At 43.9% G+C, this 27,280-nt stretch overlaps 1 protein-coding gene across 4 annotated transcripts in view; it reads left to right on the plus strand.

Moving 5' to 3' along the window:
* The window catches only part of RBMS2 (RNA binding motif single stranded interacting protein 2), a 181,077-nt gene that overhangs the window by 60,521 nt on the left and 93,276 nt on the right, over nucleotides 1-27,280 (plus strand). The window contains exon 1 of one of the 4 annotated variants that reach the window (XM_089680431.1): nucleotides 4,177-4,278. The exons of the other annotated variants lie outside the window; for them this stretch is intronic. Within the exon in view, the coding sequence (XP_089536557.1) occupies nucleotides 4,234-4,278 (45 nt within the window). The 5' untranslated portion in view covers nucleotides 4,177-4,233. Of the gene's footprint in view, nucleotides 1-4,176; nucleotides 4,279-27,280 lie in introns of those variants that run through there. 4 annotated transcript variants of the gene reach the window in all.

The raw sequence follows: 27,280 nt of genomic DNA on the forward strand, positions 1-27,280 counted from the left end.
GATGTAGGTTCACAGCAATAGATTCCAAATGCAAATCCCACACTTAGAATCAACTCCAGACCTTTTACCTGCTTAATTGATGAATAAATAACAAAGGAGTAGCCTACACCTGGCCATGAAACTGCTTTTGATTCAATTGTCCAATTACTTTTGATCCCTTGAAAAAGGGGGGATGGCTATTCTTAAAATCTGTAATTCCTAAACTCTTCCTCCAATTTGGATGTACAGACCCTCAAATTAAACCTGAGAGTGTGCACTTTCAGCCCATATCCATTATATAATTATAGCTTGATTATGTTTTGGTAAATACCTAAAAAAAATCTAAAATTCTGCCTGTGTCCAAGTGTGTGTGTGTGTATATCCAATAGTATTGGGATGCCTGCCTTTACACACACATGAACTTTAATGGCATTCCAGTCTTAGTCTGTAGGGTTCAATATTGAGTTGGCCCCCCTTTGCAGCTATGACAGCTTCAACTCTTCTGGGAAGGCTGTCCACAAGATTTAGGAATGTATCTATGGGAATGTTTGACCATTCTTCCAGAAGCGCATTTGTGGTGTCAGGCACTGTTGTCGGACGAGAAGGCCTGGCTCGTAGTCTCCGCTCTAATTTGTCCCAAAGGTGTTCTATGTGGTTGAGGTCAGGACTCTGTGCAGGACAGTCAAGTTCCTCCACCCCAAACTCACTCATTTATGTCTTTATGGACCTTGCTTTGAGCACTGATGCGCAGTCATGTTGGAACAGGAAGGGGCCATCCCCAAACTGTTCCCACAAAGTAGGGAGCATGGAAATGTTCCCTTCACTGGAACTAAGGGGCCAAGTACAACCTGTGAAAAACAACCCCACACCATAATCCCCCCTCCACTAAACTCATCAGATTGCCAGACAGAGAAGTGTCATTGGTCACTGCAGAGTGCTCTAGTGTCCAGTGGAGGCCTGCTTTACACCACTGCATCCGCCGCTTTGCATTGCACTTGGTGATGTAAGGCTTGGATGCAGCTTCTCGGCCATGGCAACACATTCCATAAAGCTCTCTATGCACTGTTGTTGTGCTAATCTGAAGGTCACATGAAGTTTGAAGGTCTTTAGCTATTGACTCTGCAGACAGTTGGAGACTTCTGCGCACTGTGCGCATCAGGATGCGCTGACCTCGCTCCGTCATTTTACATGGCCTACCATTTCGTGTCTGAGTTGCTGTTGTTCCCAGTTGCTTCCACTTTGTTATAATACCACTAACAGTTCACTGTGGAATATTTAGTAGCAAGGAAATTTCACGGATGGACTTATTGCACAGATGGCAACCTATCACGATACCACGCTTGAATTCACTGAGATCCTGAGAGCGACCCATTCTTTCACAAATGTTTGTAGAAGCAGTCTGCTTGCCTAGGTGCTTGATTTTATACACCTGTGGCCATGGAAGTGATTACAACACCTGAATACAATGATTTGTATTCTAACATTCCTCACACTAAAACCCCCTCAACACTCCACTCCTTTGACCCTGCTACCACTAAAGAGGTCACTAAGGTCTTCTCTGAAGCTCGCCTTACCACCTGCCTCCTTGACCCTGTCCCCACACAACTCCTACGATCACCCTCCTCCTCCATCTACGCTCCCTCACTCACATCTTTAATCTCTCCCTCTCTACTGGCACATTCCCCTCCCCTCTGAAGCATGCGCACATCACTCCCATACTTAAAAAAACCCTCCTTGGATCCCACCGACCTAAACAACCTTAGACCCATCTCCCTGCTGCCATTTACATCCAAACTCATTGAGCGCTTAGTCTATAATCGCCTGAGTTCCCACCTCACCGACAACCTCCTACAGTCTGGCTTCCGTCCCCTACACTCCACTGAAACAGCCCTACTCAAACTCACCAACGACCTGCTAACCGCCAATGGCCACTACTCAGTGCTCCTACTCCTCGACCTCTCCGCGGCTTTCGACACGGTCGACCACCCCCTCCTCCTCAAAAAATTATACTCTCTTGGCCTCAGACACTCCGCTCTCTTCCTATCACAGCGCTCCTTCAGTATAACGCTGCCCCCTCCCCCCCCCTCTCTTTTGGGGTCCCTCAAGGTTCTCTCCTTGGGCCCCTTCTCTTCTCCATCTACACCTCCACCCTTGGCTAACTGATACACTCTCACGGCTTCAACTACCATCTCTATGCCGATGACACGCAAATCTATCTCTCTACCCCTCGCCTCACCCCTTCAGTCTCCACCCGAATCACTAGCCTTCTGAATGACATATCAGATTGGATGTCACTCCACTTCCTCAAATTAAACCTTGCCAAAACCGAGCTCCTAGTTTTCCCCCCAGCCCACGCCCCTTCCCCCCCAACCTCTCCATCACGACCAACACCACCACCATCAGCCCCAGGTCCAATCGCTGACAAACTCATGTAGACTTCACCTCCGCAACATCTCCAATATACACCCATACAAAGCAACTCATTCACTCCCTTATTATATCACGACTTGACTACTGTAACTCCCTCCTCACCGGCTTACCTCATCACAGACTATCCCAGCTTCAGTCTATCCTGAATTCTGCAGCCAGACTCATCCACCTTACTAACTGCTCCATATCCGCCACCCCCCTCTGCCAATCCCTCCACTGGCTTCCGATTGCCCAACGCATAAAATTCAATCTACTAACATTGACGTACAAAGCTGTTCATAACACTGTCCCAAACTACATCACCGACCTGATATCCATCTACCACCCAAAACGCCTTCTCCGCTCCTCACAAAACCTCCTACTCTCTAGTTCCCTGGTCTCCTCTCCCCATGCCCACCTCCAGGACTTCCCCCCATCCTCTGGAACTCCCTACCCCAATCCATCAGACTGTCACCTACCCTCCTCACCTTTAGGCATACCCTGAAAACCCATCTCTTCAGGGAAGCCTACCCCGCCCTCACTTAATTGCTGATCTCCTCCACTCTTCCTATCACTCCATCCCCCACAGCCATTTCCTCCTGTACCACTACCCCCTCCCTCCTAGATTGTAAGCTCCAAGGAGCAGGACCCTCGAACCCCTCGTGTATTGTATTGCTACTGTGCTGTCTCGTGTACTGTCTCTCAGTATATTGTACAGCACTGAGCAAACTGTTGGAGTTATATAAATACTGTATAATAATAATAATTTGGAGGGGTGTCCCAATACTTTTGGCAATATAGTATATATATATAATTTCCCACCCTCCATAGTGTTTTTGTGCTAGGTGTAAATGACCCCCCCCCCCCCCCCATTCCATGGATTCTGCACTTGCACAAATGTTCTGCAGGGTTTTGGGTCCCAGCAGTGTTCTGAAGTACACAAATGGGAAGTCCCAAATGCCACCATGTCTGTCCATTGTGCAGGATTCCACTGGGAATGTCTGGCTAATAAAGATGGAGGTGCCACAGGGTGGGCGGGGCCAAAGCTAAAGGTGACTAAAGTTCCCCTTTAAGGGGGTAACTGAAAAAAGAAAACAAACCTCCTTTTTCTGTGTTGAAGACACATTCCGCCAGGCCATATGTTTCCTATTAGAGGCACATGGTATGGGAGCTGCTGGTGGGCCCAACAAAGGACTACAGCAGAGTGGCTGGTGAGGGGCCCCTGGTGCTGAAAGTGAAAGTCCCCTGCACACAGTGCGCAGTACGGGAGAGCTCCATGGCAGCCATGTGTTTGTTTAGTGTCTGGGCCGCCCTTTGTTGTGCTGTGTGGATTACCTTCCCAGTGAAGTGAGGGAGATGGGAATGTGCTGAGGAGGGGGGAGAGGAGGAGGGAGGACAGGGAACTGAGTGTCTCTGGCTCAGCTCTTGATCTGCTGATTAAATCCTCAAGTATGCCAGGAATCCCTGCACCGAACAATGCGCCTCCCCCCAGCACAGGACAAACCCACGTGGAGGGAGCGACAAAGGGGGGAAGACGAGTCAGGGGAGACTAATCACCTCCACTACTCATCCCCTCCTCCCCGCCACACACAGCCCCATCGGGGATCTCCCCTCCGCCCTGACCCCGAGCACACCGCGGCATCGCTGCACCAGGCGTGGCTAGGCTCCATCCGGAGCGATCACCCGCTTGTGGGACAGCCCGTGAGGGGAGGGCGGGGCTCGGCGCGAGGAGCCCCGCCCTGATCTTTTTTTGTTAATGAAAGTTCCAGGAACATTGTATTCCTGCCTTTCCAGTGGAGCCAATAGAGGCGACAGCCCCGGGGTGACCCTGTCCTAGCAGACACCATGATCTTCTCCAGTGTGCCCGTCAGGATACCCACCGGGAAGCTGGTAGGCGCTGCTCTCCTTTGTCATGATAACACGCGGTGTGTGCTGGGAGAGGGGGAGCCGAGCGCGGAGCAGGCTATGGGACCCGGGCATTGCTGGATACTGCCAGGGGGTGGGCTTTTCATGGCCTGACCGCTGCTGGATGGATCGGAGGGAGTGCCATACATGTTCCTGGGCTCCTCTGATCACGGCAGGATGATGGGTCACAGGGGACCCATACATGTTCCTGGGTTCCCCTGATCGCTGCTGGATTATGGATCATAATGGGGTACTATACATGTATACATGCAGGGTGGGTCATGGGGGTACTATACATGTTCCTGGGCACCCCTGATCAGGCAAGGAGATGGGTCACAGGGGGTACTATACATGTTCCTGGGCACCCCTGATCAGGCAAGGAGATGGGTCACAGGGGGTACTATACATGTTCCTGGGCACCCCTGATCAGGCAAGGAGATGGGTCACAGGGGGTACTATACATGTTCCCGGGCTCCCCTGATCAAGCAAGGGTGATGGGTCACAGGGGGTACTATACATGTTCCCGGGCTCCCCTGATCACTGCTGGATTATGGATCATAATGGGGTACTATACATGTATACATGCAGGGTGGGTCATGGGGGTACTATACATGTTCCTGGGCACCCCTGATCAGGCAAGGTGATGGGTCACAGGGGGTACTATACATGTTCCCGGGCTCCCCTGATCAGGCAAGGGTGATGGGTTACAGGGGGTACTATACATGTTCATGGGCTCCCCTGACCAGGCAAGGGTGATGGGTCACAGGGGTACTATACATGTTCATGGGCTCCCCTGACCAGGCAAGGGTGATGGGTCACAGGGGGTACTATACATGTTCCCGGGCTGCCCTGATCAAGCAAGGGTGATGGGTCACAGGGGGTACTATACATGTTCATGGGCTTCCCTGATCAGGCAAGGGTGATGGGTCACAGGGGTTACTATACATGTTCTCGGGCTCCCCTGATCAGGCAAGGGTGATGGGTCACAGGGGGTACTATACATGTTCATGGGCTTCCCTGATACCTGATGGATAATAGGGGTACTATACATGATCCTGAACTCCTCACTGCAGGATGGGTCATGGGAGGTACTATACATGTTCTGGGGCTCTTGATCACTGCTGGATGATGGATCATAGTGGGTACTATGCATGTTTCTGGGCTCCTCCCATCATTCCTGTATGGAATATAATGGTATTATACATGTTTCTGGGCTCCTCTGATCACTGCTGGATGGGTCTTGTGGGTATACGTTCCTTGGGCTCCTCCCATCATTCCTGATTGGATCATGAGGGTACTATACACATTCCCGGACTCCTCTGATCCTTGCTGGAAGAAGGATCTTGGGAGGCAATATACATGTTTCTGGGCATCCCATGTTGCTATGACCCCATTCACACCTAGGTGTATACAGTCAATTTCTTTTGCATGGTTTTTGAAGTGTCTTGCATGTGTTTTTGTTTTGGCCAATGGAAAGTTGTATCATCTGTGACATCATATACCGTCAGCATCCTTGTACCTGCCAGACTGTTAGGTGCAACGAAGGTCATTCAAAAGTTCAGCAAAATTTAATTTGCTTTTAACATTCAATTCTAGAATGAATGGACTTCCCCAGATAAAAACCACAGACTCTGTTAGAAGTTCATTAGAAAAATTTCCCATTCTGCTCCTCCAAATTTTGTCACCGTGGTTAAAATCAAATATTAATTTGATAGCACTAATGATTAGAAAATCCAACAAATGTTATTAAACAGAAACCTTTTAGAAAAAGTCTTCTAGTGCCTGGCCAGATTTAAATCTTGAAGGACCCAGGTCATTTCAGTTTACTCGGGAATTACTCAGAAAATCACTAAATTTACCCATCAGAGTCTGTTTATTGTATGTCATTCAGATGACAAGTTCTACATACATAGGTTACATGAGATCTATATACACTATATTGCCAAAAGTATTGACCCTGCTCCAAATCATTGGATTCGGGTGTTCCAAGCCTCTCCATGGGTACAGGTGTATACAATCAAGAACCTAGGCATGCAGACTGATTCTACAAACATTTGTGAAAAAGAATGGGTTGCTCCTCTGGAGCTCCATGAATTCAAGCATGGTACTGTGATAGGTTACCATCTGTGCAATAAGTCCATCCGTGAAATGTCCTTGCTACTAAATATTCCACAGTCAACTGTTAGTGGTATTATAACAAAGTGGAAGCAACTTGGAAGAGCAACTCGGCCATGAAGTGGTAGGCCACATAAAATGACCAAACCGGGAATGTGCATGCAGAAGCGCACAGTGAGCAGAAGTCGCCAAATGTCTACAGAATCAATAGCTAAAGACCTCCAAACGTCGTGTGGCCTTCAGATTAGCACAACAACAGTGTGTAGAGAGCTTCATGGAATGGGTTTCCATGGCCAAACAGCTGCATCCAAGCCTTACATCACCAAGTGCAATGCAAAGCGTTGGATGCAGTGGTGTAAAGCACGCCGCCACTGGACTTTAGAGCAGTGGAGAAGTGCTCTTTGGAGTGACGAATCCTGCTTCTCTGATGGGCATGTCTGGGTTTGGCAGTTGCCTGGAGAATTGTACTCAACTTCATTGTGCCAAGTGCACAGTTTGGTGGAGGGGGGATTATGGTGTGGGGTTGTTTTTCATGGGTTGGCCTTGGACCCTTAGTTCCAGTGAAGGAAGCTCTTAAGGCGTCAGCATACCAAGACATTTTGGACAATTTCATGCTCCCAACTTTGTGGGAACAGTTTGGGGATGGCCCTTTCCTGTTCCAACATGACTGTGCACCAGTGCACAAAGCAAGGTCCAGAAAGACCTGGATGAGTGATTTTGGGGTGGAGGAACTTGACTGGCCTGCACAAAGTCCTGACTTCAACCCGATAGAACACCTTTGGGATGTATTAGAGCGGAGACTGCGAGCCAGGCCTTCTCATCTGATATCAGTGCCTGACCTCACAAATGGGCTTCTGGAAGAATGGTCAAACATTCCCATAGACACACTCCTAAACCTTGTGGACAGTATTCCCAGAAGAGTTGAAGCTGTTATAGCTGCAAAGGGTGGGCCAACTCAAGATTGAACCCTACAGATCAAGACTGGGATGCCATTAAAGTTCATGTATTTGTAAAGGCAGGTGTCCCAATACTTTTGTCAATATAGTTTGTGAAATCCACACGTATATACAGTACATACCAGCAGATCTCTATCCACATAGATCTCCAAAACACAATACAGAGCTTGTTCTGGACTGACAGCGTTGGCTCACTTACCTTCTATACTCTTTGTAATTGACTTTTCTCACTAATCAAATACAGTGAATTTGGTTTACCTTCTCATGACAGGCATATACTTTAAAAATGGATGACATGTCATTATGAGGTCACAGTGCACACACAATTATAGTCTACCATAAAGTGACATTAAACAATATGCTTCTTTAAATCTAATCCATACACATTCATTACTTAATGGCCCTGTATCCTGTCTTTCATGAAAATTTTTCTTCCTGTGTTTTTCTTCCTTCTTGTAACATCCTGTATGAGTTCCAGAACATCTCCTTTTTCCCCTCACTTCTGTTTGTTTGGAATGAAAGTTAGTCATGTGCACTGCTCTATGCACACTGCAAATCCCATAGCCCATCCTGGGAGTGAGTAAGAGAGGGTGGCTACATTCCTACATACAGAGGGACCATGGAGAATGAACGTAGACACCCTCTAACAGGAAGTCATCACAGCAGCTAAAAAAAAAAGAGGAGGGTGAGAACACTTAAAGATACTTGAAAGTACTTGAAGGTACTTGACATTTTTTTTCAAACCAGAGTTGCATGTCACTTTAAAAGCTTTTTCACATGTGTGACAGAGACTGCCGTTCCTCTGAAAAGTGATCTAGCTATGGATCACTGTTCAGAGATGTTTGACAGGCAATGAGAAGGTGATAGATTGTTTCTTTGCCAATTTATTTAATCTTTTAAATCCCCAGTATTGCACCACAATTGTGCTTTTACTGCCCCTTGGTTGCACATGTGAGCAAGCCCTAATGGCGTAGGAGCCCTATGCATAGTTCGCTTGAGCCACCAAAAATCCTTTATGATTGATACAATATACCAGAAAAAAAAGCAATTACAGATAATTGTAGTGAAAATATTGCTTGCCAAGACATACATTTTAAAAAAGAAACTATTTTTTAAATGATTTTTGCATGGGGGTGCGACTCGGGGCAATAGCCCTTTTTTATAATCCAGCACTGTCTGCTGGCGGAACTTCCTGTAATGTTTTATAGGTTTTCCTTGTGTGATGCGATGACATTGCCTTAGTAAATATTTTCTGTTTTAGCATCATATATTTATGCTGGCTGCGTGCCAGCTCTCCAGTCTGCCATTGTGACTGCAATGTGTTCAGAATTTGCGAGATGATGAAAGCAGAAGTGGGACAGTCCTGTGCCAAGGTGATTGCTGCCTGTGCTGGGTAGTCCTGGGAGCATGGCTCCATTCATCTATCTGATGTGTAATTACAGTGCTGGATGGGGTGTGACTGGAACAAGGTCAGCTTTTTATCCTGACTCTTCCAGGGTTCAGGGAAGGTCACCTTCTTATCACCTCATTGTTGGGATTACATACATTTCTGGCTCAGGCAGTCCTGTATTGTGAATGTGTTACATGAATAGTACCCCTGATACCTACAGTATACAAGACATAGATACACACAGACATGTGTTTTTTAATTGTTTTCTGGTACTTGTATAGCTTTGTCAATTTACGTATTCACATCAGTTCCTAACCCTCAAGGGGCATACAATCTAAGGTCCCTAACTCACATTCATACATACACATACTGGCCAATTAACCCACCAGCATGTCTTTGCAGTGTGGGAGGAAACCGGAGTACCCGGAGGAAACCCACGTAGGCACAAGGAAAACATGCAAATTCCAGGCAGGTGGTGCCATGGTTGGGATTTGAACCAATGACCCTAGTACTGTCAGGAGGGAGTGCTAACCATTTAGCCACTGTGCTGGCATCATACAGCAAGGGTTCATTCACATGGGTGGTGGTAAAGGTAGGGGGTTGAGCCACAGTTTTAATGCCTCAGACTACTCGCCAAAACACAGGAATACAGCTGCTCAGGCATGGCATGGCCACAGCAAAAATGAAACTTCATGTCGCATTCAGTGGGTGGTTCTACCGCCAAACAGTGAATGGGACCACTCCGCAACCACTCTGTAATTGTGTGCAATGCATGTGGTTACTGCATGGTGAGTCTGCATATTGAGATAAAAAAAAAAAGGCAGAGAAATTACATACAGCCTCCTTGCTGCCTGTCAAACGCTCTCTGAAAAGTGAACCACAGCAGATAATAGCCACGTGGTTGAACAAGGCAGTGTTTTTTTTTTAAGTCATAAACCACATGTGAAATATTGAATGTATTTATCATCAAATTTATATCAATCAGAAAATGCAGTTGAGTTTCTTTCAATTGTTTTAACCTCCAGCAGCAAGTATTATTGGTAAATGGAAATGTAGACCCTGAACTCATAGAGCCATGTAGATGCTCTGTCTCACGGTATGGTGGAATGTACTGCAGATTGAGGTATGTGTCGGTAAAGTAGGCCATACATGATTCATTCCCACTGGTGGAACGAAAGAAAGTTAATTGATTTCCTATCCACACATTTGAGATGGATGGGGGGAATCCCTCCCACAGAGCTATTATATACTGACAGCGGAGAGGCTCTCCCACCTTTTAAAATGCACTGATCGAGAAAAGGTTTTCCAGCAGGTTGGTTGCATAGAAGTCAATTGAGTGATCAATTTCTGTACAACCAGCCTGCCCATAGATGGATCGAAATTTGGCCGGGCACTGCATTAGCCATTAAAATTGGTGGGTCTTGTTTCTGCTTTACAGCAGAGCTAAAGGCATTTTACCAAAACTAGAGTCTGTTTTGAGTTAAAATACACTTACCTGCCTTCTCTCAACGTTCTGAGGTATGTAAGCTGTGCATGTGCAGCTCAACATAAATCACCAGCACAGTCCCTGTTTGCTGATGACTGACTCCTGCGCATGCACAAGAGTTACATCATCCCACACTGACCAATGAAGATGCCTGAAGACCAACACTCTGGGAGATGTCGGCAAGGGGCACTTCACTGACTTCGGACTTGAGAGAAGAGGTAACTATAGTGACTTTAATTCCTCTTTAAAAAATGCAGTCCAATGCATTTTTTTTTTCTGCATCAAAAATGCATGCACGGTGTTTCCCATGTATTCCAATGGCCCTAGTTCACACCAGTGCAGTTGGTCTCTGGTGCAGAAAGAAAACAATAGAACATGCTGAAATTTTTTTTTTTTTTTTTGCACAGAGCTGTACTGGAACACAGCAAAATGCATCAAAAACGCACCGGAATGGAGTGTGTTGTGAGCTATAAGCAAAAACGCATCTGGAGTTTGTTTTTGTGCTGCGATATGTCCCTAAGCGTTTTGCTCTGGCTTTCATTGGCCCTTTAAGGGGTTCTGAAAGGCCGGAGGCGCAGTTCCTGATCATGTGAATACTGTGATTGGCTGTTGCAGTGATTGTCCTGCCCATGGCTCCCAATTGTAAACTGTGACCGGCAGCTGCAGTGAACATGCCTGTAGCACAGAACAGGGAAGACATGTATGTGTACAATCGGTTTTAAGGCTCCATGTACACTGCAGCTGATAAACTCACATTTAGGAGCTTTTCTGTGTTTTTTTTTTTTTTTTACAGCAGCCCCTGAACTCTCCCTAATGTTTTCCTATGTGTTCATGTACACTGTCATTTACAGGCAGTTGAGTTTACAGTCGTTTTTGGAATTCTCCAAATTTGCGTTCAGGAGTAGATTTTATCAGCATTCCAAACGCAGCTAACCGCGTTTATAAACATTTGCGTTTGGAATTTGTTTTCTAACTCTTCCATTTCCAGATGCTGTCCAGAGCCTTTTTTCATCATGAAAAATGCATGCAAAGCGTTTTCCCGGGACTCAAATGGACCTGGTACACCATACTTTGAGGTTTCGCATGAAAGAAAATATGTTAGACACTGCTGCAATAATATCTGCACAGAAATGAGCTGGAACACATCCACACACCACAAAAAGAAAAAAAAAAAGACAGCTAATCTCAACAAATACTGCTCTCTCTGCTTCTGCTCTCTCTCTCAAAATGTCTGAAATAGTTAATTTTGTACTGTTTTTCTTTTTGGGCATTTTGGAAGGTCTCCTGAGGTTATCTTTAAAAAACGCTTCTAAACGCGGTATGCAAATGCGGCTAAACAGACTTTTTTATTTTTTATTTTTTCTAACCTACGTTTCCAGCAGTCAGTTTCCATCGTTCAGAAGTGTTCCATGTACATGGAACACTTCTGAACGATGGAAACTAAGGCCCACCTGTCACGTGGACACATATGCGTGCCAAACCCAATGGGAGCGGACAAGGACACATTTTGTTGCAGAATTGTCTCAAACATGAGATGCACAACAATCAACAATTTAAAAGAGGACTTCTCTGCCTCCACTTTTCCTCTCACCACTGTGGTGGTATTTCTTTATAAATTAGTCCTAGCAATAGTACCATAAAGTAATTTTGTCACAAATAAGAATTTATTGGAATTTGTCGCATAGATCTGTACTAACAGTGAAAATGTTGCAGGGTTTCCATGAATTCTGAATACATACCAGTCGCCAGAAATGTGTCCTAAATGCCTTCTTGAATCACACCCTATATACTTATGCTGAACTACATGAATTGCTATGTTAAAAATTGTTGGTGTTTTAACGTGCATCCAAGTGTGGCCTAGTAAGCGGTTGGTGACAATTAGCAGTTCTGGCTTCATGTATTATTTCTAGGCTGTTTAAAGGCAATTTAACTGATGAATGATGAATGACCTTAGATGTTCCTGGTGGACATTTGAAGTCAAGGACCTTCTGCTTATGTTGTCCTGCTATCTATTCTAGATTCAAGATATGGTGGTTTGGGGATTTGTCTGATGTAAATCTGCTTCTCTGACTAGAGAATTAAATATGTTGAATAACCATTTTGCTACAATTTGTTGTATAAATTTGGCTATGACAATTATTATTATGTCCTAGATTAGGAGTCTCCAAACTTTCTAAACAAATTGACAGTTTACTGTTCTTTAGACCTTGGGGGGGGGGCGGCGAAGTGTGGCCAATGGGAGTAGAAAATGTCCTGGCACCAGTGGGGGTAAACAATGCCTCATATTTAGTATTGAGGGTAAATTGTGCCCCATCATTGATGTCAGTGAGAGAAATAGTGCCCCATTGTTGGTGTCAGTGGGAGAAATAGTGCCCCATTATTGGTAACAGTGGGAGAAATGGTGCCCCATTGTTGGTGTCAGTGGGAGAAATCGTGCCCCATTAGTGTCAGTGGGAAAAAGTGTCATATCGTTGGTGTCAGTGGGAGAAATAGTGCCCCATTGTTGGTAACAGTGGGAGAAATAGTGCCCCATTGTTGGTGTCAGTGGGAGAAATCGTGCCCCATTGGTGTCAGTGGGAAAAAGTGTCATATCGTTGGTGTCAGTGGGAGAAATCGTGCCCCATTGTTGGTGTCAGTGGGAGAAATCGTGCCCCATTGTTGGTGTCAGTGGGAGAAATAGTGCCTCATTGTTGGTGTCAGTGCGAAAAAGTGTCCTATCGTTGGTGTCAGTGAGAGGAATGGTGCCCCAAGGGCTAAGGCATAAAGGCAAGCAAAAGGCTGCATCTGTCCCCTGGGCCATAGTTTGGAGAACCCTGGCCTAGCATATGTAGCCAATGTCCTAGTTGGGTCTTTGGTGTGTTTCATACTATTGTGCATTCAGCATTTTTTCAGTATGTAGTCTGCCGCTAGTTTGGGAGTATGTTGCCAAATGGAGAAACAGTGTACATAGCACCCATGTGATATTAGCCTTTCCTTTCTCCAACTTGCACCTACTGTACTAACAAAGTACACAATGGATCTCATCCTCTGCAACTCCCTACCCCAATCTGTCCAACTATCTCCTATTCCTGTCCATTTTATGGTGATCCACAAAAACCCTTCTCTTCAGAGAAGTCTATTCTGCCCCCGCCTAACAACTGTACATTTGTTTTCTCCATCAGCTCATCCCCCACAGCTATTACCTTTTTGTATCACTTGACCCTCCCGTTTAGATTGTAAGCTCCAATGAGCAGGACCCTCTCCTTCCTCCTGTATTGTAACTGTCTGCCCTTATGTTGGAAAGCACTGCACAAACTGTTGGCGCTTTATAAATCCTGTATAATAATAAAAAATAAGGATGGGGTGGCTTAACGTGAATCTGTTCTGTGTCCATGCAGGTAAAGCACATGAAACAATTTTAAGACCCATTGCACATGGGGCTATCCAGTTGCAGTGTGTTCCTCCTAGGATTTTGGTGCACCCGGGAGGGACAGGTACAGTGTCCAGCCCTGCTACAGGCCCGCTGAGTCTTTGACATGCTGTAGCTGCACAGGGCTGATAACTGGACCGAATGGTACCAGTATTTAGGGCGTTCAGGGATGAAGGTTCTGGAATTCAGAAGTCTTGCGTTCTTGACCATCCTCCCTGAACATGCAGGGCCCTAATCGCTGGCAAAGCTCCGGACACACTACAGCTGGACGGCAATGTGTGCAATGCTGATTCCCACAGCAGCTTATATTTCCTCTTTCTTCTCTGCTCCGTTCACCCACAAGAGTGAGGAGGAGCTCTGTGTAATCTCCAAGTCAAAATTTATGCAGGACTAAGGTCTCTCTCACCATCCCATGTGACATCACTAGGTGCCTAAGCAGATAATTACTAAGCACCATCAAATTATCACATCAAACACCCCAAAAATTATAAAAACACAAACTTAAATCTATACGCATGTGCATAAATTACACATACATATAGTAATATCACACGTGCAAATGTGAAGTGAAATAATAGCTAATTAAACGCACAGAAAAACAAATCTATAAATATTGAAAGTGAAAAACAAATGTGAAGTGAATTAATTGCTAATTAAACGCACAGAAAGTCCAATTAAATGTTGAAGGTGAACAAAAATGATAACGGTGTTTCCAATAATACTGCAAAGTGACCACAGGTGAACCAAATCGTGCAGGTATCTGAGTGTAGATAGAGCTTGTGAATCCAACCACCTTCTGGATTAGCCTCTCACCTCATCCCTTCGACCCTTGCGGATCAAAAAGCAATAATGGATCCCTCTCACAGATCCTCCAAGCACCACAGCCTTCCAGAAACGCTTTTCAAATTTCAATAATCCCACTCAAGTTCTTCTCCAGGTATAGGTGAAATATCAATCCCTCAGAACAAAAAGAGGAATCCTCCCATAGTGTAGTATATTTATTTATTTATACCATAGGAACATAGGATCATAAACTTGTAGGTAGAAAATTCCACTTACATAGCAGCCAGTCCACATGAGACCCTCATGCTCTCAGATGAGGATAAATCTGTGTTGTTGGGTGTACAGCTGAATAACAGGTGTACCAAGATGGCCGCCACGCCGGAAATACGTCACCGCGCTTACGCCGACGCGTTACGTCACAATATCACGTGACTTCATCAGGGCTGTGACAGCCCTGATGAAGTCACGTGATATTGTGACGTAACGCGTCGGCGTAAGCGCGGTGACGTATTTCCGGCGTGGCGGCCATCTTGGTACACCTGTTATTCAGCTGTACACCCAACAACACAGATTTATCCTCATCTGAGAGCATGAGGGTCTCATGTGGACTGGCTGCTATGTAAGTGGAATTTTCTACCTACAAGTTTATGATCCTATGTTCCTATGGTATAAATAAATAAATATACTACACTATGGGAGGATTCCTCTTTTTGTTCTGAGGGATTGATATTTCACCTATACCTGGAGAAGAACTTGAGTGGGATTATTGAAATTTGAAAAGCGTTTCTGGAAGGCTGTGGTGCTTGGAGGATCTGTGAGAGGGATCCATTATTGCTTTTTGATCCGCAAGGGTCGAAGGGATGAGGTGAGAGGCTAATCCAGAAGGTGGTTGGATTCACAAGCTCTATCTACACTCAGATACCTGCACGATTTGGTTCACCTGTGGTCACTTTGCAGTATTATTGGAAACACCGTTATCATTTTTGTTCACCTTCAACATTTAATTGGACTTTCTGTGCGTTTAATTAGCAATTAATTCACTTCACATTTGTTTTTCACTTTCAATATTTATAGATTTGTTTTTCTGTGCGTTTAATTAGCTATTATTTCACTTCACATTTGCACGTGTGATATTACTATATGTATGTGTAATTTATGCACATGCGTATAGATTTAAGTTTGTGTTTTTATAATTTTTGGGGTGTTTGATGTGATAATTTGTGTTATCATTAAGCACTTATATTTTTATTTACATAATATTGTCACTATATTGATTTATATTATTGGATTCCACATTCACTTTAATTTTGAATGTAGCGCAGCATTTATATGGTTTATATTCACTTGATCACTGGTATATGATTTAATGCTAGCAGCTGTTTGGGGTTCATATATTTAATTTGTATTATTTAAAACACTATATTTGGAGCGCAGGAGGGTCACACCACTATTACTAAGCACCATCGCTGTCATATGGTCGGAAGGAGGTATCCGTAAGGATTTAATAATGTTCCATCCTAGTTTTACCTGTAATAGATCAAGAATGCCTTTGATGATGGTTGGTGGAACTTTTAGATCTGGCTTTGTATTGTAGACCATGTCTTGTGGTCTATTAGTGGACAAACCTATATGCTAATCCTTTTAAATCATGACAGCTGTTGTAAATGGCTTTTTAACCGTCACAGTGAAATTAAACGCAGCACGTATTTTTAATATTGAACATATATAATTCTATAAAAAATTCTAAAATATTACCCAGAATCCTAATTTCCATGTTTTCAGAAGATTTTGCACTGAATTCATTGTGAGCCACACAAGACTCCAGGTTTCCGAAGCCAGCGCCATCTTTGAAAATCCCCGTTGCTTATTCCGCTTAGCCTCATCTGCTATTAGTTGATGTCAGACATTTAAGTGTCTATACGGGTATCATTGTACACACTATACAGACCACTCGCCATGCTTTTTGCGCAGTAACCTTCAGCCAGGAGGATTTAGGTTTAATACATGAGTACCATGTGCATGGACCCTTCACTTTTTGACAAAGATATTTTCAGAATATTAGCCTGATTCTTGTACACAGTTGTTAGATGTGGATACAATTATTTACCAGCAAGGGATTTAAGCAGTTGTTAGCCACTGGAAATCAGTATATTGCAATGTTAGTTTCCTTCATTAACCACTTGCTGTCCACAGAACGTACAAAAGTGCTCTGTCAGTAAGTGGATATAAGAAGCTCATAGCTGAAGCCATGAACTTGGAATCATCTTCTTTTTTTTTTTTTCTTTTTTTTTTTTTTTAATAGCCAAGGATTGGCTACAGCCACCTAATCACTTTTTCACTGTAGTGAGAAGGGATGCGTCCAGCTTTAGGCCTGGCTCACACCTATGCAGTTGTGCTTTTTTATTTTATTTTTTTATGCTTTTTGCATTTTTTGTAATGCTTTTTTTTGGCTAATTTATCGTTGGGCGGATTAAATGCAAAATGCGTACAAAATGCACTACATGCTTTTTCTGCAGCGTTCCCAATGAATTTTGAACCATAAATGCACAATTTTGCATTTAAAAAAAATTCCCTGAACCTTTCCAAAAAAGAAATGGCTGAAAAAAGCATAAACCAATGGCCACTACTCCATACTCTTACTACTTGACCTCTCTGCAGCTTTTGATACGGTTGACCATCCCCTCCTCCTCAAACTCCACTCTCTTAGTCTCAGAGACTCTGCTCTCTCCTGGTTCTCCTCCTACCGATCACAGCGCTCCTTCAGCGTTACCTATAATGCTGCCTCCTCCTCTTCACTTCCTCTTTCTGTAGGGGTCCCTCAAGGTTCTGTCCTTGGACCCCTTCTCTTCTCCATCTACACCTCCTCCCTTGGTCACTTGATGAACTCCCATGGCTTTAAGTACCATCTCTATGGTGATGACACACAAATCTATCTTTCTACCACTCACCTCACCACTTCAGTCTCCTCTCGCATTACTAACTTACTAAACGACATATCGGCATGGATGTCGCTCCACTTCCTCCAACTCAATTTTACCAAAACTGAGCTCTTCGTATTCCCCCCATCCCGTGCCCCCTCCCCTGACTTCTCCATCAAGATCAATAACCCAATCATCAGTCCTTCCCCCTAATGCCAGGGTACTAGGTGTAATCCTAGACTCCTATCTGTCCTTTCAGCCCCAAATTCATTCACTGTCCAAATCTTGTAGACTTCACCTCCGCAACATCTCCAAGATATGCCCGTTCCTAACAACGGAAACCACTAAGCAACTTATTCATTCCCTTGTTTATCTCGTCTTGACTATTGTAACTCCCTCCTCATTGGCCTACCTCATCGCAGGCTATCCCCTCTTCAGTCTATCATGAATGCTGCTGCCAGACTCATCCACCTTAGTAACCGTTTTGTACCTGCCACCCCTCTCTGCCAATCCCTCCACTGGCTTCCCTTTGCCCAACGGATAAAATTCAACACATTAACAATGTATAAAGCCATTATAACTCTGCCCCAAATTACATCAACGATCTTGTCTCCAAATATCACCCAAACTGTACTCTCCGCACCTCGCAAGACCTCCTGCTCTCTAGCTCCCTTGTCTGCTTGTCTCCAGGACTTTTCCAGAGCTTCCCCCATCCTCTGGAACTCTCTACCCCAACTTATCAGACTATCGCCTACTCTGCTCACTTTTAGGCGATCTCTGAAAACCTCTCTCTTCAGGGAAGCCTATCCTGCCCTCAGCTAATAATGGAATCTTCTACTCTTCCAACAGTCCATCCCCCACAGTTACTACCTTTTGTACCACTAGCCCCTCCCTCCTAGACTGTAAGCTCCAAGGAGCAGGGCCTTCCTTTCCCTCTTGTATTGAACTGTATAGTTGCTGTATTGTCTCCTGTTATATTGTAAAGCGCTGAGCAAACTGTTGGCGCTATATACATACTGTATAATAATAATGTGAACATGTCCCATAAGAAACCATGTTAAATGGACTGTGGTACGTTAATGCAAAAAACGCATAGGTGTGAAACAGGCTTTAGTTGTCTTTCCCTGTCCTGTGCTTGATTATCTGCTTGGTTTAAGAGATGTAAAAATAAATAATAAAATAATAAAAAAAGAGTTAAACTTAAAAGCAACAGCCCCCTCCCTCCCCAACCCCCATACACGCAAATGGAAACAAGTACATGGGTAGGCACGTATATGTAAACAGCCATTGCACCACACGAGAGGTATTGCTGCGAAAAGTTTAAGGACCATTGTCCACAATTAACTCTACAATGACCACCTCTAAATACTTTTAAACGGTCACCGTACTTTGTTGCCGTATTCGTGGGCATGTACAATTTTGAGTTTTAGACATGTTTGGTATCTGTTTACTTGATGCAACATTTTTTTTATGTTTAAGCAAAAAAAATGTATTTATTACAGGTACTTATATAGTGCCGTCAATTTACGCAGCACTTACATATATATTGTACATTCATATCAGTCCCTGTCCTTGAGTAGCGTACAGTCCAAGGTCCCAAACTTACATATACTAGGGCCAATTAACTTACCAGCATGTCTTTGGTGTGTGGGAGAAAACTGAAGTACTGTATTTGCCGGCGTATAAGACGACTGGGCGTATAAGACGACTTGGCGTATAAGACGACCCCCTACTTTTCCTGTTAAAATATAGTGTTTGAGCTATACTCGCCGTATAAGACTACCCCTCTTCCAACACACACCAAATAAAAATGAAAAAACATCAGATTTGATTTCAATATGGTATGCTATTTCAGTATGGTATTCCAATGATGGGGTGCTATTCCTCCCACTGACACCAATGATGGGGCACGATTCCTCGCTCTGACACCAATGATGGGGCACTATTCCTCCCACTGATACCAATGATGAGGCACTACTCCCACTGACACCAATGATGGGGCACTATTTCATCCACTGACACCAATGATGGGGCACTATTCCTCCCACTGATACCAATGATGGGACACTATTCCTCCCACTGACACCAATGATGGTGCCCCATCATTAGTGTCAGTGTGTGAGGAATAGTGTCCCATCATTAGTGTCAGTGGGAGGAATAGTGCCCCATCAGTAGTCAGTGGGAGGAATAGTGCCCCATCATTGGTGTCAGTGGGAAGAATCGTGCCCCATCATTGGTGTCAGTGGGAGGAATAGTGCTCCATCATTGGTGTCAGTGGCAGGAATTGCACCCCATCATTGGTGTCAGTGGCAGGAATTGCGCCCCATCATTGGTGTCAGTGGCAGGAATTGCGCCCCATCATTGGTGTCAGTGGCGGGAAAAGCGCCCCATCGTTGGTATCAGTGGCGGGAAAAGCGCCCCATCGTTGGTATCAGTGGCGGGAAAAGCGCCCCATCGTTGGTATCAGTGGCGGGAAAAGCGCCCCATCGTTGGTATCAGTGGCGGGAAAAGCGCCCCATCGTTGGTATCAGTGGCGGGAAAAGCGCCCCATCGTTGGTATCAGTGGCGGGAAAAGCGCCCCATCGTTGGTGTCAGTGGGGAGGAGGAATAGTGCCCCATCGTTGGTGTCATTGGGGAGTAGGAATAGTGCCCCATCGTTGGTGTCAGTGGGGGAGGAATAGTGCCCCATCGTTGGTGTCAGTGGGGGAGGAACAGAGCCTCATCGTTGGTGTCAGTGGGGGAGGAACAGAGCCTCATCGTTGGTGTCAGTGGGGGAGAGGAATAGTGCCCCATCGTTGGTGTCATTGGGGAGGAGGAATAGTGCCCCATCGTTGGTGTCAGTGGGGGAGGAACAGTGCCCCATTGTTCGTGTCAGTGGGGGAGAGGAATAGTGCCAAGAGTGTCAAAGCATGGTGCTGGTGCACACTTACTGGCCGCTCCCTCACTCGATTTTCGCGGTGCTGCTTGGCTCCGCCTCCTCGTCGGTGATTGGTTGCCTGTGTGCCTTTCCAGTGCTGGCGCCCAATCACCGGTGAGGAGGCGGAGCTGAGCGGCCGCGCGACCATCGAGCGGCCGAACTGAAAGAAGGAGCAGCCGCAGTTCCTGGACCGGATCGTCGTGGGACCGGAGCCAGGTAAAGTACAGCAGCCACCTGCCCGCCCCTGTACTTAGTGTCCCTTCTGCCACTGCGCCGCCCCTCGAAAAAGTGCCACCCTAACACCGGCTCGCCGTATACCGGCGTATAAGACGACCCCCGACTTTTCAGAAGATTTTCATGGGTTAAAAAGTCGTCTTATACGCCGGCAAATACGGTACCCAGAGAAAACCCACGCAGGCACAGAGAGAACATGCAAACTCCAGGCAGATAGTGCATGGCTGTGATTTGAACTGATGACCCTACCATTGCTAGGCGGATGTGCTGATCACTTAGCCACTGTGCTGCCCTTGGGTGTTCTATTGTGTTTTTGTGTGCGAAAAAAAAATCCTTTTTAGTGTAATTTTTTTTTTGTTTTTATTTGCATTTAAAAAAAATGGCTGCACAATATTGTGTTACATAAAAAATTCCAACAGCCACAATTTTAGTCTCCATGGCCTGTGCTTTCAGAAAATATATAATGTTTGGTGGTTCTAAGTAATTTTCCCACAAAATAAAAGCGTTAACGTGTGTGAAAAGTGAAGCAATTGTGCCGGTCAGCAAGTGATTAACGTCTTTGAGAGACTGGTGATATATAAGTGCATGCTTCTATGAAGAAAGAAAATAGCACAGATGAGTGGACTCTTTGGGATTGAAACAACCTCTTTAGAGGACAGTGTAGTAGTGAGGGAGTGCCGGAATAGAATGATTCCAAAACTGGCCAATGAGGTGTTGCTTTTCCTCGCACGCCTTCTCTCAATACTTTCATATCCAACCTCCCTGAACCTTCTAAAGGTGAGGTCTATTTTTTTTTTTTTGTAAGAAGAGCAGCCTGGCTCAGCTATTCCAGACACTGATTGTATACTAAAGGGAAACACCATTTATTTATTCTAGTTCAGATTCTCCGAATGGCTTGTCAAGACAATGGTGCACACTGTGATCTTGCTAGAAATCGTTCCTTAAATGCATGTTCGTTCAAAATATACAAATGTAGCATTTTGCAAGATAAATGGATATTCAGTGGATATAAAAAAAAGTCTACACACCCCTGTTAAAATGCCAGGTTTCTGTGATCTAAAAAAATGAGACAAAGCTAAATCATTTCAGAACTTTTTCCACCTTTTTTAAATAAAAAAATAATATGGTTGCATAAGTGTGCACACCCTTAAACTAATATTTTGTTGAAGCACCTTTTGATTTTATTACAGCACTCATTTTAGGTATGAGTCTATCAGCATGGCACATTTTGACTTGGCAATATTTGCCCACTCTTCCTTGCAAAAACACTCCAAATCTGTCAGATTGCGAGGACATCTCCAGTGTACAGCCCTCTTCAGATCACCCCACAGATTTTCAATCATATTCAGGTCTGGGCTCTGGCTGGGCCATTCCAAAACTTTAATCTTCTGGTGAAGCCATTCCTTTGTTGGTTTGGATGTATGCTTTGGGTCGTTGTCATGCTGAAAGATGAAGTTCCTCTTCATGTTAAGCTTTCTAGCAGAAGCCTGAAGGTTTTGTGCCAATATTGACTGGTATTTGGAACTGTTCATAATTCCCTCTACCTTGACTAAGGCCCCAGTTCCAGCTGAAGAAAAACAGCCCCAAAGCATGATGCTGCCACCACCATGCTTCACTATGGGTATGGTGTTCTTTTGGTGATATGCAGTGTTGTTTTTGTGCCAAACATATATCTTTTGGAATTATGGCCAAAAAGTTCAACCTTCGTTTCATCAGACCATAACACATTTTCCCACATGCTTTTGGGAGACTTCAGATGTGTTTTTGCAAAATGTAGCCAGGCTTGGATGTTTTTCTTCGTAAGAAAAGGCTTCCGTCTTGCCACTCTACCCCATAGCCCAGACATATGAAGAATATGGGAGATTGTTGTCACATGTACCACACAGCCAGTACTTGCCAGATATTCCTGCATCTCCTTTAATGTTGCTGTAGTCCTCTTGGCAGCCTCCCAGAGCAGTTTTCTTCTTGTCTTTCATCAATTTTGATGATGACTGTCTTCACTGTGTTCCATGGATTATCTAATGCCTTGGAAATTCTTTTGTACCTTTCTCCTGACTGATACCTTTTAACAATGAGATCCCTCTGATGCTTTTGGAAGCTCTCTGTGTACCATGGCTTTTGCTGTAGGATGCGACTAAGAAAATGTCAGGAAAGACCTACTAGGACAGCTGAACTTTATTTGGGGTTAATCAGAGGCACTTTAAATGACAGGTGTGTACTGACTCCTATTTAACATGATTTTGAATGTGATTGCTTAATTCTGAACACAGCTACATCCCCAGTTATAAGAGGGTGTGCACACTTATGCAACCACGTTATTCTAGATTTTTTATGTTTACTCCCCCCCCACCCCCCTAAAAAATGTGTTTTGTTCTTCAATTGAGTTGAACAGTTTATAGGTTACATTTAAGGTGGAAAAAGTTCTGAAATGATTTATCTTTGTTTTATTTTTTTTACATCACAGAAACCTGACATTTTAACGGGTGTGTAGACTTTTATATCTACTGTAACTTTTGATCATTTTAGTAAAGTGTGAGTTTTTGGCCCTTTTTTAAATAAATATTAAAAAAAGAGACTTTATTTTGCTAGTGGTATGTTATGTATGAGCAGATCTGTGTTGCGCTGTGGTATGATTGTGTATTAGGTGTTTACTGCTACAAAATGTAGTGAGTAATCTGAAATGAATGTACTAATTAGTTCCAAAAATGAACCAACATTCCACTGAATAAAAAACACTGTGTGTACATGAAAAATGTGAAATTAAGGATGAAAAGAATCCTCACATACTTTATTTTTAAGAGTAGACCTACTAAAGATTTTACAACTTTTATGAGCCCTTGCGCTCATCTTGAAAAAATGCAGTAAAAACTCGTATGCCTTTTTGGTGCGTTTTTTTTGTTTGCCTAATTTTCTAGCAAACATGGACATGTAACTCAAAAAGCGCACCAAAATTGCAACCAAAGTGCGTTGTTGATGCATTTTCCATTTATTTAAATGGGAGGTGCATTTTTGGGTGCCGAAAAATGCAGGACTTTTAAGAATGCACTCCACCCGCAGCACATTGGTGTGAAGAGTTCCTTTAGGATTTAATGGGAAATATTTTTATTGCAATTTAGCAAAGTAAAAGTGCAGCATACAGAACAATAGAAACACAGAGATTATTATTATTATTATACAGGATTTATATAGCGCCAACAGTTTGCACAGCGCTTTACAATATAACGGGAGACAATACAGTTACAATACAATTTGGTACAAGAGGAAACCGAGGGCCCTGCTCATTAGAGCTTACAATTTAGGAGATAACGGCACATGGGTCAGGCTAAAATCCAGTCCCAGAGTGATATACAGACTGTCATTAAAGCAGAGCTCCAGTGAAAATAAAAAAAGTCAGCAACTACAGTTTAAAAAAACGGACACTTACCTGTCCCTCAATTCTGTGGTGCGCCCCCCCTTCGCAGCCATTTTGGCCAGCTGCCCTGTGTTCCCGGCTCCGGCATCTTCAGTGTGGGCACCCGGCTGTGCCAGCTTTGCGGCCTCACAGCCAGGTGCCCACTGCATTCGCGAGTAGTGCTGCGCTTTGTGGCCCCGATGTTTTCTGAGACCTGTCACGTGTCCCAGAAGACTACGGGGAGGGAGGGGGAAGGACAACTTCCTCTTCTGATCGCAGTGGAAGCTCCAAAAATGCTCAAACTTAAAAAATCAGTTCTCTATGGTGTCTGTTAACACCTGATTGTACGAACAGCCATCATAGAGGACAATTGATTTTTTTTGGGTTTGAGTGTTTTTGGAACTTCTAGCTACAAATCGCTCAAGTGTGAATGCATCCTTAGCGACAGGAAAAAATAAATCCTTCTGGCTTGCATTTATGAGAGCAATTTTCTGACCGGGAAAAAAAAAAGCTAAATGCTCCTAAACGCTGGTGGAAAAAACACTCAAAATTAGTGAGTTTTTTTCCTGCCAAAAACATTGGCGTTTGTTTTTTTGTTTTTTTAAGTCCGTGTGTATGGAGCCTTAGTGGGGTAAAAGCAACGTTTTGTTTTCAACAGCAGTGAAAAGAAAATTTAAAGGACTGTGATGGAAATGTTTCCTCCTATGAGTTTCTAACAATGAATTTGGTTTTCATTTGGTAAAGTCCATTCGTTTCAGAATTGTTAAAAGCAAACAGAATTTTGAAGCACTTGTCAAATGACATTTGTCAAGTTATTGAATGTAATGAGAATATTTGTATGAATGTTCATTCCAAAATCCACCAGTGTATGGCCAGCTTTATTCTCTGTTGCATTTTCTTTCATGTATTTTTATACTGTGGGAAATAAAACCGTGAGGAATTAGACTCTGTGCTGTAGATTAGAGGCTCCCTCTTCTGTGGAAGGATGCCCTTAGGATCCTCTCCTTTTCACTGGTTAGGAATTGTGGGGTCCCGGTTTGGGTCATGGCTGTCAAAGCACACAGGTAAATGTTTGAGGCTGGGATCACACTGATGAGGTGCGGACTCACAGCGTTTTCTGTGCAGATTCCGCACCGTGTCAGAATTGCACCCCGTTCATGCGAACTGATGTGGGTGTTAAGTTAACACCCCAAAATCGGTCTGCAAAACGCGGTGCGATGTGCAAAATCTGATCACATAGGTGTGAACACCCATGCGATCCAATTCTAGTGTGGACCCAAAAAAGGTAACATAATGTATGGCTCTAATCGCACCGCATACAAATCTTATGTGATTTGCACAGGAATGCGGTGCGGTTCCTGTGCGAATCACATGCGATGTACTGCACCGCATTAGTGTGAACCTAGCCTGAGAAATTGCCAGTTATAGTAAATACTCTTACAACACCACATTAAACCCAAAATATTTTTCCTTGGGCATTACTTACATGATACGTAAGTGGGTTTGGATTTGTTTCTCCAGTTTCAGCTCCCAGTGATATGACATGTTCATATTGGCTGACTGGGAGTGTTGTCACGCTGAACTTCTTGTGCAGGCCTTCATAGAGGCTGTGAGCAGGAAATCATGTGAGTTCTGAGAATGCCAGCATGAATTTATTCCAAGAGGATATTGCATTGCAACACAGTTACACTGTGTACAAAACAAATCATTTATAGCAGTTCCCTATTCTTCTTATGTGCTATAGTGTTCTTCAACCTGTTACACACCTCCTTCGATTTGCACATGCAGGATACTTGCTAAGTAATATATTTTTCTTTATACCTATTAAAGTGGTGGAAGCCATGCTGAAGGTCACTTTGTGGCCTGAAATTAATTCTGGACTCGAGTGACTACAGAATTAGTATTCAACTTTTAGTTATTAAATGTGTTGGCTATATATGCACTTAGTGGTATGAAACCCAAAAGCAAACATTTTATTAAATCACAGTTTACCATTTCATTAATGTGACTCAACTACATCATATACAGTCAGGTCCATAAATATTGGGACATGGACACAATTCTAACATTTTTGGCTCTATACACTATCACAAGGGATTTGAAATGAAACAAACAAGATGTGCTTTAACTGCAGACTGTCAACTTTAATTTGAGAGTATTTACATCCAAATCAGGTGAACGGTGTAGGAATTACAACAGTTTGCATATGTGCCTTCCACTTGTTAAGGGACCAAAAGTAATGGGACAATTGGCTTCTCAGCTGTTCCATGGCCAGGTGTGTGTTATTCCCTCATTATCCCAATTACAATGAGCAGATAAAAGGTCCAGAGTTCATTTCAAGTGGGCTATTTGCATTTGGAATTTGTTGCTGTCAACTCTCAAGATGAGATACAAAAGGATGTCACTATCAGTGAAGTAAGCCATCATTAGGCTGAAAAAACAAAACAAACCCATCAGAGAGATAGCAAAAACATTAGGCGTGGCCAAAACAACTGTTTGGAACATTCTTAAAAAGAAGGAACGCACCGGTGAGCTCAGCAACACCAAAAGACCTGGAAGACCACAGAAAACAACTGTGGTGGATGACCGTAGAATTCTTTCCCTGGTGAAGAAAACACCCTTCACAACAGTTGGCCAGATCAAGAACACTCTCCAGGAGGTAGGTGCATGTGTGTCAAAGTCACCAATCCGGAAAAGACTTCACCAGAGTGAATACAGAGGGTTCACCACAAGATGGAAACCATTGGTGAGCCTCAAAAACAGGAAGGCCAGATTAGAGTTTGCCAAACAACATCTAAAAAAGCCTTCACAGTTCTGGAACAACATCCTATGGACAGATGAGACCAAGATCAACTTGTACCAGAGTGATGGGAAGAGAAGAGTATGGAGAAGGAAAGGAACTGCTCATGATCCTAAGCATACCACCTCATCAGTGAAGCATGGTGGTGGTAGTGTCATGGCATGGGCATGTATGGCTGCCAATGGAACTGGCTCTCTTGCATTTATTGATGATGTGACTGCTGACAAAAGCAGCCGGATGAATTGTGAAGTGTTTCGGGAATATTATCTGCTCATATTCAGCCAAATGCTTTAGAATTCATTGGACGTCGCTTCACAGTGCAGATGGACAATGACCCAAAGCATACTGCAAAAGCAACCAAAGAGTTTAAGGGAAAGAAGTGGAATGTTATGCAATGGCCAAGTCAATCACCTGACCTGAATCCGATTGAGCATGCATTTCACTTGCTGAAGACAAAACTGAAGGGAAAATGCCCCAAGAACAAGCAGGAACTGTAATTGACTGCAAAGGATTTGCAACCAAGTATTAAAAAGTGAAAGTTTGATTAATGATTATTATTTTGTCCCATTACTTTTGGTCCCTTAACAA

This window comes from Staurois parvus, unplaced genomic scaffold, assembly GCF_062004578.1.
Source record: "Staurois parvus isolate SC_StPar_1 unplaced genomic scaffold, SC_StPar_1.0 ptg000017l, whole genome shotgun sequence".
Classification (NCBI taxonomy): domain Eukaryota; kingdom Metazoa; phylum Chordata; class Amphibia; order Anura; family Ranidae; genus Staurois; species Staurois parvus.